The sequence below is a fragment of the Rhinoderma darwinii genome, chromosome 7, assembly GCF_050947455.1.
Source record: "Rhinoderma darwinii isolate aRhiDar2 chromosome 7, aRhiDar2.hap1, whole genome shotgun sequence".
In the NCBI taxonomy this organism is placed as follows: domain Eukaryota; kingdom Metazoa; phylum Chordata; class Amphibia; order Anura; family Rhinodermatidae; genus Rhinoderma; species Rhinoderma darwinii.
In genome coordinates, this window is record NC_134693.1 from 13,765,353 (window position 1) to 13,779,290 (window position 13,938).

Below are 13,938 nucleotides of genomic sequence, written 5' to 3' on the forward strand. Positions count from 1 at the left end.
ACAGCAGTGGTTTTTATTTTGAAAAACGATCATTTTTGAGCAAGTTATGAGCCAGTTTAGATTTATGCTAATGAGTTTCTCAATGGACAACTGGGCGTGTTTTTACTTTTTACCAACTGGGCGTTGTACAGTGGAGTGTATGAGGCCGACCAATCAGTGTCCTGCACTTCTCATTGTTCCAGCCCAGCATGATCCACAGCACAGTGTGATTGTGCAGTGAAAGAAGTAAACACGCCCAGTTGGTAAAAAACACAAGACACGCCCAGTTGGAAATAAGAGAAAACACGCCCAGTTGTCCATTCAAAAGGCTCATTTGCATAAATATAAAATTGCTCATAACTTAGCCAAAAATGACCGTTTTTCCCAAAAACTAAAAGTTACTGTTCTCTACACTGCAGCGCCGATCACATGCAATAGGAGATAGGGATTTGATAATCTGGTGACAGAGCCTCTAAGACACAGCGAAGAAAACTTTACATAAAGTATCCAGAATAACCAAGTTGGTGCATAGAGAAAAAATATATATAATATTATTATTATATATTTTTTATTTAGAAGTCAGTTTTAAAAAATAACATACATTTTCTTTATGCAAACAGAAAATAAAAGATATAGCGAATCTTTACGTATTTCACAACGGAGAACGCGGTAACGCTCCAGCCTGCTCTACAGATGCCACGCAGCTTGGACGCTTTACACGTGTTGTAGCCTGACATACAATGGGCTAAAAGTTGAAGCTACAAATTTCTAACCAGGATTATTATTTTTGCCTTTCTGCTGTTCTCCAATGTTTGGCCTCAGGGACGGGCTAAATAATTTCCTGATTTCACATAAAGACTTGCAGAGCAGAGAATGGGTTTCCTGTGTGAAGTGCAGTCATGGACACTACTCGCCTTCAGATGAATGCGGGGGGAGGACACGATTTACCTTAGGAATGGAGGACGACAATTAGGAATATTAAAAAACAAAAAATTATAATAGGTAAACAAAAAAATAAAAAGGGATTTAAAAAAAATGCAAATTTTTTTTTTTACTATTATTTTTTTTTAGTTGACAAATCACAAGGTGAATTCCACTGAAGAACCTTCCGCTGACAGAAATTAATTGGGTCGAGCTCCAGGGATTTGGGCAGAGGTCCAACCAATAGAAATATTTTAAATCTTTCAATAAACTTATTGGACATTTTTTTATTTTTACATCTTGGTTTTTCCATGGTTATCGGGACGTTCATCTGGCGCTAGTTCACTGTTTGCGGATTTTCATCATCAGAACAAGTTTGCGACTAACTTGTGCGTTTAGAAGAACAATCGTTGATTAAAATATTTTGAAAAAAAATTCCAGGTAAAATTTGTATGTTTTAAGGTTAAATCTAAAGGAGATTTTAGAGATTTCTCACATCTGTCAGAAACGATAAAAGCTGGAGCAAAAAGTTCCATAGTTTCAGTCTTTCTACACCAGAGACAAAAAGAACTTTCAAAATGAGAAAAGATACAAAGTAACAATCACATCCGGGAACTGCACGGAGCCTCCTATACGAATCGAGTCCTTAAAAAGTTGGAGGATACAGCCGGGTACAGACCTCCCCTCCTGGGGTGTTCAACAAAGGCTGAGAGGGGGGGGGGGAGGGGTTACCGATGAGGTCTCATGAACTTTCCCGGTTAACCCCTTTGGGTTTGGAAAGTGCACAGAGTTGCATTTTGTATTAACCCCTTCCCGACCAACGACCCCCACATTGTGAATAGAACCTACTGCACCCACTTATTCCTCACATCCAGCGGACACTAGAATAAGATAAGCGGCTGAGTGCCGGGGACCCCCGGGGAGGAGGACTGGGCGCAGGGAGCGAGAACGGAGGCTGCAGACACAAGGAGAAAAGTTTTGGAGCGGAGCACTCACCGATCAGTCCCCCGACCAGGAACGCCAGCACTTGGAAGACCAGCAGGATGCCCCCCATCAGGCACAGCTTCTTGGTGCTCATGTTCTCTATGATGGCCCCCGCCATGGCTGCTCTCGGCTCTAGATTCCTGGGGTGTTCGGACTCACACGCCGCGCTCTGCAGCCTCCAGATTTATCAGCCGAGCTGCCGCAGCCTCCGGATCACGTGACGGGGCTCTCACTGCACCTCCCCTGTCTGCTCTGCTTCTGCTGCTGCTGCAGTGCCACTCAGTGACCACACCAGTGACCAGCACCCAACACTGCACCCAGTGACCAGCACCCACTACTGTACCCAGTGACCAGCACCCAATACTGCACCTACACCTAATGACCAGCACCTAATGACCAGCACCCAACACTGCACCCAATGACCAGCACCCAACACTGCACCCAGTGACCTGCACCCAACACTGCACCTAGTGACCAGCACCCAACACTGCACCTACACCTAATGACCAGCACCTAATGACCAGCACCCAACACTGCACCCAATGACCAGCACCCAATACTGTACCCAATGACCAGCACCCAACACTGCACCCAATGACCAGCACCCAATACTGTACCCAGTGACCAGCACCCAACACTGCACCCAGTGACCAGCACCCAATACTGTACCCAATGACCAGCACCCACTACTGTACCCAGTGACCAGCACCCAACACTGCACCCAATGACCAGCACCCACTACTGTACCCAGTGACCTGCACCCAACACTGCACCTACACCTAATGACCAGCACCTAATGACGAGCACCCAACACTGCACCCAATGACCAGCACCCACTAGTGTACCCAGTGACCAGCACCCAACACTGCACCTAGTAATCAGCACCCAACACTGCACCCAGTGACCTTCACCCAACATTGCACCTAATGACCAGCACCCAATACTGTACCCAGTGACCAGCACCCAATACTGTACCCAGTGACCTGCACCCAACACTGCACCTAGTGACCAGCACCCAACACTGCACCTAATGACCAGCACCCAACACTGCACCCACTACTGTACCCAGTGACCAGCACCCAATACTGTACCCAGTGACCTGCACCCAACACTGCACCTAGTGACCAGCACCCAACAGTGCACCTAATGACCAGCACCCAACACGGCACCCAATGACCAGCACCCACTACTGTACCCAGTGACCAGCACCCAACACTGCACCTAGTGACCAGCACCCAACACTGCACCCAGTGACCTGCACCCAACATTGCACCTAATGACCAGCACCCAATACTGTACCCAGTGACAGCACCCAACACTGCACCCAGTGACCAGCACCAAATACTGCACCTAATGACCTGCACCCAACATTGCACCTACACCTAATGACCAGCACCCAACACTGCACCTAATGACCAGCACCAAACACTGCACCTAATGACCCGCACCCAACACTGCACTAAATGACCAGCACCCAAAACTGCACCTAATGACCAGTACCCAACACTGCACCCAATGACTAGCACCCAATGACCAGCACCCAACACTGCACCTAATGACCAGCACCCAACACTGCACCCAATGACCAGCACCCAATGACCAGCACCCAACACTGCACCTAATGACCAGCACCCAACATTGCACCCAATGACCAGCACCCAACACTGCACCCAATGACCAGCACTGCACCTAATGACCAGCACCCAACACTGCACCCAGTGACCAGCACCCAACACTGCACCCAATGACCAGCACCCAACACTGCACCCAATGACCAGCACCCAACCCTGCACCTAATGACCAGCACCCAACACTGCACCCAGTGACCAGCACCCAACACCACATCTAATGACCAGCACCCAACAATGCACCCAGTGACCCGCATCCAACACTGCGCCTAATGACCAGCACTTTATCCTGCACCTAATTAACTGCACCTAATGACCTGCACCCAACACAGCACCTAACACTGCACCTAATGACCAGCACCCAACACTACATCTAATGACCAGCACCCAACACTACATCTAATAACCAGCACCCAACACTGCACCTAATGACCAGCACCTAACACTACATCTAATGACCAGCACCCAACACTGCGCCTAATGACCAGCACCTTATCCTGCACCTAATGACCTGCACCTAATGACCTGCACCTAAAACTGCACCTAATGACCAGCACCCAACATTACATCTAATGACCAGCACCCAACACTGCGCCTAATGACCAGCACCTTATCCTGCACCTAATGACCAGCACCTAACACTGCACCTAATGACCTGCACCCAACACTGCACCAAACACTACAACTAATGACCTGCACCCAACACTGCATCCAACACTACATCTAATGACCAGCACCCAACACTGCACCAAATAACCTGTACCCAACACTGCACCTAATGACCGGCACCTAATGACCAGCACCCAACACTGCACCTAATGACCAGCACCCAACACTGCACCTAATGACCAGCACCCAACACTGCACCTAATGACCAGCACCCAACACTGCACCTAATGATGAGCACCCAACACTGCACCTAATGAACAGCACCTAACACTGCACCTAAAGACCAGCACCCAAAACTGCACCAAACACTACAACTAATGACCTGCACCCAACACTGCATCCAACACTACATCTAATGACCAGCACCCAACACTGCACCTAATGACCAGCACCCAACTCTGCACCAACACTGCACCCAACACTACATGTAATGACCAGCACCCAACACTGCACCTAATGACCAGCACCTAACTCTGCACCAACACTACATCTAATGACCAGCACCCAACACTACATCTAATGACCAGCACCAAACATTACATCTAATGACCTGCACCCAATACTGCATCTAATGACCTGCACCCAACACTGCACCTAATGACCAGCACCCAACACTACATCTAATGACCAGCACCCAACACTGCACCCAATGACCAGCACCCAACTCTGCACCCAACACTACATATAATGACCAGCACCCAACACTGCACCTAATGACCAGCACCCAACTCTGCACCAACACTGCACCCAACACTACATATAATGACCAGCACCCAACACTGCACCTAATGACCAGCACCCAACACTGCACCAACACTACATCTAATGACCAGCACCCAACACTGCACCAACACTACATCTAATGACCAGCACCCAACACTACATCTAAAGACCAGCACCAAACACTGAAAATGTAATAGTATAACTTCCTTTAGGCCGGATTTACACGAGCATGTGCATTTTGCGCGCCCAAAAATGCTGCGTTTTGCACGCGCAAAAGGCACTTAACAGCTCTGTGTGTCATCACCATATGATGCGCGGCTGCGTGATTTTCGCGCAGCCGCCATCATTATGACACTCTGTTTGTATGTTTGTAGCACGTGGTGCTTTTCTGTTTTCAATCATAGTTTTTACTGCTGTTGAGCGAATCACACGTGTCACACGGAAGTGCTTCCGTGTGCTGCGCGTGATTTTCACGCACCCATTGACTTCAATGGGTGCGTGATGCGCGCACAACGCACAAATATAGGACATGTCGTGCGTTTCACGCTGCGTGAAAATCATGGACTGTCTGAACGGCCCCATAGACTAACATAGGTCCGTATATCACGTTCGTATAAATCCGCCCTGAGGCCGGGTTTACACGAGCGTGTGCGTTTTGCGCACGCAAGAAACGCAGCGTTTTGCGTGCGCGAAAGGCACTTAACAGCTACGTGTGTCATCCCCGTATGATGCGCGGCTGCGTGATTTTCGTGCAGCCGCCATCATTATGACATTCCGTTTGGATGTTTGTAAACAGAAAAGCACGTGGTGCTTTTCTGTTTACATTCATAGTTTGGCAGCTGTTGCGCGAATCACACGCGTCCCACGGAAGTGCTTCCGTGTGGCATGCGTGATTTTCACGCACCCATTGACTTCAATGGGTGCGTGATGCGCAAACAACGCAGAAATATAGGACATGTCGTGAGTTTTTCGCAGCGGACTCACGCTGCGCAAAAATCACGGACTGTCTGCACTGCCCCATAGACTAACATAGGTCTGTACGACACGCATGAAAATCACGCGCGTTGCACGGACGTATATCACGCTCGTGTAAACGAGCCCTAAAAGTGAAAAAATTGAAGATCATGGAAGATGTGTGGCAGGGAGCGCTGGCCTATTGGTAATACCAGGGGCACAGGAATTGCTGCCACTAGTAATACACAGCACCTGGGGGCAGGAAGGGCTGATATTTAGGGTATGTGCACACACACTAATTACGTCCGTAATTGACGGACGTATTTCGGCCGCAAGTACCCGACCGAACACAGTGCAGGGAGCCGGGCTCCTAGCATCATACTTATGTACGATGCTAGGAGTCCCTGCCTCGCTGCAGGACCACTGTCACGTACTGAAAACATGATTACAGTACAGGATAGTTGTCCTGCAGAGAGGCAGGGACTCCTAGCGTCGTACATAACTATGATGCTAGGAGCCCGGCTCCCTGCACTGTGTTCGGTCCGGTACTTGCGGCCGAAATACGTCCGTCAATTACGGACGTAATTAGTGTGTGTGCACATACCCTTATAGTCGAGACTGCTAGTCAGCTATAGATAAATGCAGCTGGATGGCAGGGACTGCTGGAGCTTGTAGTTCTCAGCATTTATTAGGCAAAGCACAAATTCCTGCAAGTTCAGCGTTGCAACTCTTGTGTGTCGGAAGAATGACTCGGGATTCTCCAGATTCAGCGAACTGATGAATGTTTTCTTAATACTGCAGTGACATCATGTCTGGGATATATTACACATTGTAACGCAATACAGAGCTGAGGGCTCTGGTGGACGCACCTGTGTGAACAACACGACCGTGGCGCAAACACTAAATCATTGCGTCATCCCATAATATGGGATTGTAGCATCTTTAAAAAACGACCGTGATTATTGCACTAATGCGATCACTTTAGATCGCAGTCCGATGTCACGCCTAATGGATCCTTATAGGGCAGCGTGGAATCACATGGGTATGTGCACGTTCATGCAACTGCTCTATTGTGGGCGCAAAAAAATCAAACAATGTTGGATTTTTCCAGATCTTCGCATATCGCATTAAATTTTTTCCCCTATAGGGATTTATTAAAATAAATGCAAGATTTTGCACACTATTACAATGTGATTTAAAAAAAATTCCCTTCATTAAGGAGGCTCCTCCCTTATATAGAAGAAAATCGCATGTAAAGATCGCATCACAAGACACAATAAATCACCCCAGCCTTACTAAGACCTGCCAACAATCTCGTCTCTGGGGGCTGCCAAAAATCAGATTAGATACATTGGATTTACGAGATCCTGGGCAACAAGCAAATACTGCACATATAAAATACCACTACCATACCATGCCTAAGGCCCCATATACTCAACTGTCATTTTGATCCGCAATTACGTATCCATTCATTTCCATGGCCCACGGGCACCTTCCCATATATTTACGGGAGGGTGTCCGTGCCGTAGAAACTTTCCCCAAAAAATAGGACATGTCCTATTTCTTCATTTTACGGACCGTGCTCCCATACTTTATAATGGGAGCATGGCCTGTAAAAACGGACGGCTGTCCACGGCCGGCCGTGTCTAACTACAGGTCGTATTTACGGGCATGGTCGTGTGCATGGGGCCTAAGACATTTTTTTCTTTATTTTTTTATAGCTTTTTAGTTAAGTTAGTGCAGACGGATTTTCACTGCCGATTTCAGCCTTTGCAATGCAAAAGCTGAAATCTACATCAAGTCCTCTGCAAAATCCACCCCGTCTGGACAAACAGTCAAATATGCAAATTTTGCTGCGGATTAGTTGTTTTTGCTGCGAATTTGCAGCAAAGTCCACAGTGGATAATTTCTGCTACGTCTGAACGTGCCCTAAATGAGCACTCTGAAGACTACCGGAACTGTCAGTAAAGTGGTAGGTTTTGCTAATGGGGTTCATGTCTTTGCCAACCCTAAATGATGAGTGCACTGGTCTAATAGCTGATCTTCTGTGATCATCCCAAAGTATTTTTGGAATTGCCTGCACAACCAGTTTTCAATAGAGGGGCACCCTGAAAAGATGAGAGGTACCGTCGGCTGCTATCAGAGAAAAACGTGGCGTTGCGTGGAAATCGATTAATCAAGAGCCGAGTCCTTTAAATGTTCTTTGATCCATCTAATATGTAGGCATCACCTACTGGAGAATTTCTAGAAGCAAGTAGAGCTGAGAAAATGGGCAGAGCTCGGTGTAAATGGAAACACGTAAAATCCTTAAAAGTGACCATTATCCAGAGGGACCAAATATGGAAAAAAGTGGATCTGGGACATCCTCCCCAGATATACTAACTTTAGGTTCTCCTACTACCCCCAGTGTAATACTAAGGGTATGTTCACACGGCCAAATTACGGCTTGAAAGCGTTGACAAACATCTGCCCATTGAAAGCAATGGGCTGACGTTTGTCTGTTCACACGAGGCGTATATTTACGCGTAAATAGACGCCCGCGCCAAAGAAGTGTCATGTCACTTCTTCAGACGTAAATGGAGCCGTTTTCCATGGACTCCATGGAAAACCAGCTCCAGTTACGTCCGTAATGGACGCAGCGTTGAAGCGCCTGCACATGCCGTTACGGCTGAAATGACGGGGCTGTTTTCTCGTGAAAACAGCCCCGTCATTTCGGCCTTTACGGAGGCTGCCGTGTGAACATACCCTCACATTACCAAACGTATCCAACATGGAGGCCATGGTATCAGACATTTACAGCGCAGGCTCAGTGGTTGTGGGGTGGAGGGGCTATGATTGACAGCTGCGGGATCTGAGAACACTCCTGAGGTATGTCATTACATTGGTTCACATCGTTTTTATAATGCATTATTATGAAACATGTAAAATAATTTTTATAAATTTTTTTTTTTTAATAAAACGAAAAAGTTAGAAAACAGAAAAATAGTGATACATATTAGGTATTCCCTTAATCGTAATTACGGATAATCTGCGGACCCATTATTTTCTATAGGCCATGGACACTATTCGGGAGGGGTGTCTGGACCGTAAAAATGATCCGCAAAATATAGAACATGTCCTATTCCTGTACTCATTTGCGGCACAGGCTCGCCCATAGAAGTCTATGGGCACGTGCAAAATTGCGGATGGCTACGGATGTGCACCCATAGCCGTCCGTAATTGCGGAAGCATTGCTTTGCGACAGCGGGGTATTCCCCAAGAAAATGCGATCATTTGACCTTTTCAAGGGTATGGGACATGTTGGTGACATGATCTGTAGCCTCCCTTCTTTTTGCGCGGCTCTATAAATCCGGATGCATTACAGACTGTATTTGCAGACAGCGTGCCAGAAATGCGGATGACTTGTGTATGACTACGGACCGTATTTGCGGACAGTAAAAAACACTACAGGCCTTAGGCTGGGTTCATACTGCAGACAGTTATGTTGCTCCTTTGAATTCCTCACATGTGCAGTTCAATGTCAGAAGAGCAATGAAGTCATTTCTGAGTTATAGAATTCTTCCAAGACTGTGCAAAGTAAATGGCGTAAAGGACGAAAAAAAAAAATCTTCCAAAAATTTTAATTAGACGCTGGCACTGGTCTATTCCTAGCATCACGGTGGAGCCTTTATGTCTTGATGATGTGGTATAGGACGTTATATCATTGTCATATTAGGACCCGCCGTTTCTCGTTGGTAATTTTTGCGTCTTTGAATGCTGCAGTCTCGGTAAGTGTTTGCTTTACAGAAACCACCAATATCTGTTAGCATTCCGAGCCTGACTTTGCAGATGATGAGAGAATTCCTCAGATTTGGACCCCGTCCAGTATTCCAGAGGACGGTGTGTATATTCCTGCCAACCATTTGCCATCTAGCAAAATGACTCTTTTGTTAAATTAGGAGCACCAGCTTTAACCCCCTGCTGGCCTGTACCGGAGAAGATAATCATTTATGATTAAACAGGGCAAGCAAAAAAAAATGTGGGGGCTAATGAGCAGAAGTTGGCAGCGCGGAGCTTGTTGTTGCAGCCGCTACTGACAGCAACCAGACCAATTAGACTGGGTATCTTTGTTATGCCGGGTCCTGATTCTACTCATTTTAATTAAGTCATGAATATTCCAAGTCAATAAGCTCGACGGGAGTAATTACCGGCTTTCTGCTAAAAACACGGATCCAGAAAGCGATTTTATGGGAAAATCTGAAGAAGCGATTACCAATCTATTTGTGTTCTTGCTGCGATTTGGTCAATGTACGATTCTGATCATTCTCGGGCCTTTATGTAATGGCGGAAGGAGGTAAAGGGAACAAGTAAGCCCTAATCTACCCACCGCCCTGTCCCTGACTACTTGCAACGACCCGCCCTAGGCGACGGGGTACAACTTGGCGGCGGTCCCTACGCTGACTAAGTGCAAGGGGATACAAACAGGGAACAAGCAAGGGAAGGGGCAGTAGCCCACGGAACACCGTGAGGGAACGGAGTGGAAACGAGCAGTCAGGATCAGGATGTAATGAAGTATACAAACGCAGAGCACGGGGCAGGAAGCAGGCCGGGGGCAGAGCGAAGCAGGATAAGCGGGAACTGAAGCAAGGCTGAAGCACGGCAGAAGCAGGCTGGAGCAAGGCAGCAGTGGGGCCAGGAAACCAGGAAGAATCACAGGCAATGAGGAAGAGAAAACGGCAGGTATAAATGGACAGGGGGCGGAGCTAACTCCGACTGACCAGGCCGCGATAGGCTCTCCCACTCCTGAGCCTGCCACCCTGATTGGTGGGAGCAGGTGTCAGTCTAAGAGGTCTGGCCTCAGGTGTCGATTGATTAATCCTGGGAGTATCCACAGACGTAGTGCCTGGCAGATCCTTTACACTTATAAGCGGAAGTTTAGAAGTGACTTTTTTTTTTTTATGGAGAAGTCCCTTAATTGTCCTTTTCCGTTATTCTGTGATATCCAATATTGATGCCAATACAGTTCCCACAGGGCTCCCACTTTCTCATACGGCTTAGTTTAGTTTTACTTGCTATAATACGGACATATTTTCGGGTCCATATGACGTCCATAACACCTGGACGACCTCCACCTTTTTCTACTGAGCTGAACCCAAAGGGTAAGTTCACACATAGCGTAAATACTGCGGATTTTCCACAACGGATTTAGTTGCGGGAAATCCACAGTATAAGGCCCCATGCACACGAACGTAAAAACGCCCATAGACTTCTATTGGCCACGGGTACCTCCCCGTATGCTTACAGGAAGGTGCCCCTGCCGTTGGAAAATATAGAACCTGTCCTATTTTAGGCCGTAATTACGGCACGGGCAGGCCCATAGAAGTCTATGGGGCTCCCGTAATTACGGGTGACTACGTGTGTGCACCGGTAATTACGGGAGCGTTGCTAGGCGACGTCAGGAGATAGTCACTGTCCAGGGTGCTGAAAGAGTTAAACGATCGGCAGTAACTGTTTCAGCACCCTGGACAGTGACTTCCGATCACAATATAAATCAACGTGTAAAAAAAATAAAAGTTCATACTTACCGAGAACTCCCTGCTTCTTCCTCCAGTCCAGCCTCCCGGGATGACGTTTCAGCCCATGTGACCACTGCAGCCAATCACAGGCCAATCACAGGCTGCAGCGGTCGCATGGACTGCCGCGTCATCCATGGAGGTCGGACTGGATGTCAAGAGAGGGACGCGTCACCAAGACAACGGCCGGGTAAGTATGAATTTCTTTTACTTTTACCTCGAAAAGGGCTGCCCCTTCTCTCTATCCTGCACTGATAGAGAGAAGGGGCTGCCGATTAGTGCAGTGCAATTTTGCAACAAAAACGTGCCCGTAAATACGGGTGGAATACGGGTGACACCGGACCCGTATTTACGGGCACGGGTCCGTAAATACTGGTGCGATACGGGTCAAATATGTGTGACCAAGGACCCGTAGTTACGCCAGTATTTACGGGAGGGAAAAAATACGTTCGTGTGCATGAGGCCTAATACAGTAGCATCAAAGTGGATGACCTTTGAACAAATCTCATCCACAAACTGCGTAAATGATAAGCAGAAAAAACATTCATAAATCACCCTGCAGTGCGGTCTTTTAATCTGCAGCATGTTGATTGCATTTGCGTAATTGCTGCTTATTTGTCGCGGGTGTTCCCCATTGAATTCAATGAGGAGACAAAACCCGCAACAAAAAGCAGTTTCAGCCTTCAATCTTATACTTACCCAGAATTCTGTGTTTCTTCAGCCAGGCTGGCCTCCTGGGGTGACGTTTCATCCCATGTGACCGCTGCAGGCAATCACAGGCTTCAGCGGTCACATAGAATAAAACCTCACCCCAGAAGGCCGGGCTGCAGGAGATCATAGGGACGCGTCGCCATGGTAAGTATCCATTTTTATTTTTTTTAGTGCAGGATTTCCCCAGCGGACATTCCCGCCGAAAAACTGCACCACAATTTGGTGCGGTTCTTTGTCCGGAATACCCTGCGACGACCAGGGTGGATACGCTGTGTGCTTTTACACAGTGTATCCACCCTGTGTGAACGTACCGTTATAGAGTTCTATAATAATCTAAGTTCGGTACGGCAGAATGACAGGGAGTCTGGTAGTGGCAGATGTAATATTGACCATAAAATGGACAGGACAGGTCCTCCAGAGAGAGATAGACTGTAGGGTCCATGCCCGCAGACCGGTGGGATTACTCACCCCCCCCCGACAACATCAACCATGGATCTGTGAGCGCTGGCCCGCATCTCCTCCCTAGGAGACAACAGCGCTCACTTCCGCTCGGTTCTGCTGTGTCCCGTAGGGTGCTGTAAAGGATCTGCCAGGCACAGCTTCGGGGTTAACTCCCTTAATTAATCAGTCTGCACCTGAATCTACATCCCTGAGACTGACTCCAGCTTCCACCACTCAGGCTGGCAGGCTTAGGAGCGGGAGAGCCTATCGCAACCTGGCCAGACTCAGCTAGCTCCCGCCCTCGGTCTATTTATACCTGCCTTTCCTGTTCCTCCAGTGCTTGTGATTCTTTTTCGTGTGGTTTCCTGGCCCAGCTACAGCTCCTTCTATTTTGTTCCTGCTCCATACAGACCCTGGCTTACTGACTACTCTTCTGCTCTTCGTTTGGTACCTCGCACACTCCTGGCTTGACTCGGCTCGTTCACCACTCTGGTTGCTCACGGTGTTGCCGTGGGCAACTGCCCCTTTCCCTTGCTTGTATTCCCTTGTATGTTTGTCGTGTTTGTCGTGCACTTACTGAGTGCAGGGACCGCCGCCCAGTTGTACCCCGTCGCCTAGGGCGGGTCGTTGCAAGTAGGCAGGGACAGAGTGGCGGGTAGATTAGGGCTCACTTGTCCGTTTCCCTACCCCCCGGTCATTACAGGTGCACATGAAAATAATCATCAATTAGCCCATAATTACACTGGACTATAAGAAGGGCCCCGCCCCTTTACACCTTGCCTGAGCGTTGTTGTGTTTACCCGTGTTAGACTCCGTGTTCTGTTCCCAGTGTTCCCGTACCTGCTATCTGTATCCTGTATCCCATGCTACCTTGTTCCAGTGCCTTAGAAAGTTGGAGTCGCGTTGTGCCACCGGTCACGCCTGCTGTGTAAGGGTACGTTCACACTCTCAGCAAAATACGTCTGAAAATACGGAGCTGTTTTCAGGCGAAAACAGCTCCTGATTTTCAGACGTTTTTGTAACTACTCGCGTTTTTCGCGGCGTATTTTACGGACGTTATTGAAACTGTTTTTCAACGGAGTCAATGAAAAATGGCTCCAAAAACATACCAAGAAGTGTCCTGCACTTCTTTTTCGCGGGCGTCTTTTTACGCGCCGTCTTTTGACAGCGACGCGTAAAATTACACCTCGTGGGAACAGAACATCGTAAAACCCATTGAAAGCAATAGGCAGATGTTTGTAGGCGTAATGGAGCCGTTTTTTCAGGCGTAATTCGAGGCGTAAAACGCGTGTGAACATACCCTTACACCATGCCAAGGTCCCATCTGAGCCTAGCCGTTGCTACTGTCTGAACTACTACAGGTACCATTGTGCTTG

At 47.9% G+C, this 13,938-nt stretch overlaps 1 protein-coding gene across 1 annotated transcript in view; it reads right to left on the reverse strand.

Annotated features, from left to right (window-relative positions):
- WLS (Wnt ligand secretion mediator) overlaps nt 1–2,122 on the reverse strand; it is a 30,667-nt gene extending 28,545 nt beyond the window's left edge. Inside the window, exon 1 of the mRNA XM_075832814.1 lies at nt 1,897–2,122. Within this exon, the coding sequence (XP_075688929.1) occupies nt 1,897–2,002 (106 nt within the window). The 5' untranslated portion in view covers nt 2,003–2,122. The remainder of the gene's footprint in view (nt 1–1,896) is intronic.
- Nucleotides 2,123–13,938: the final 11,816 nt, after the last annotated feature.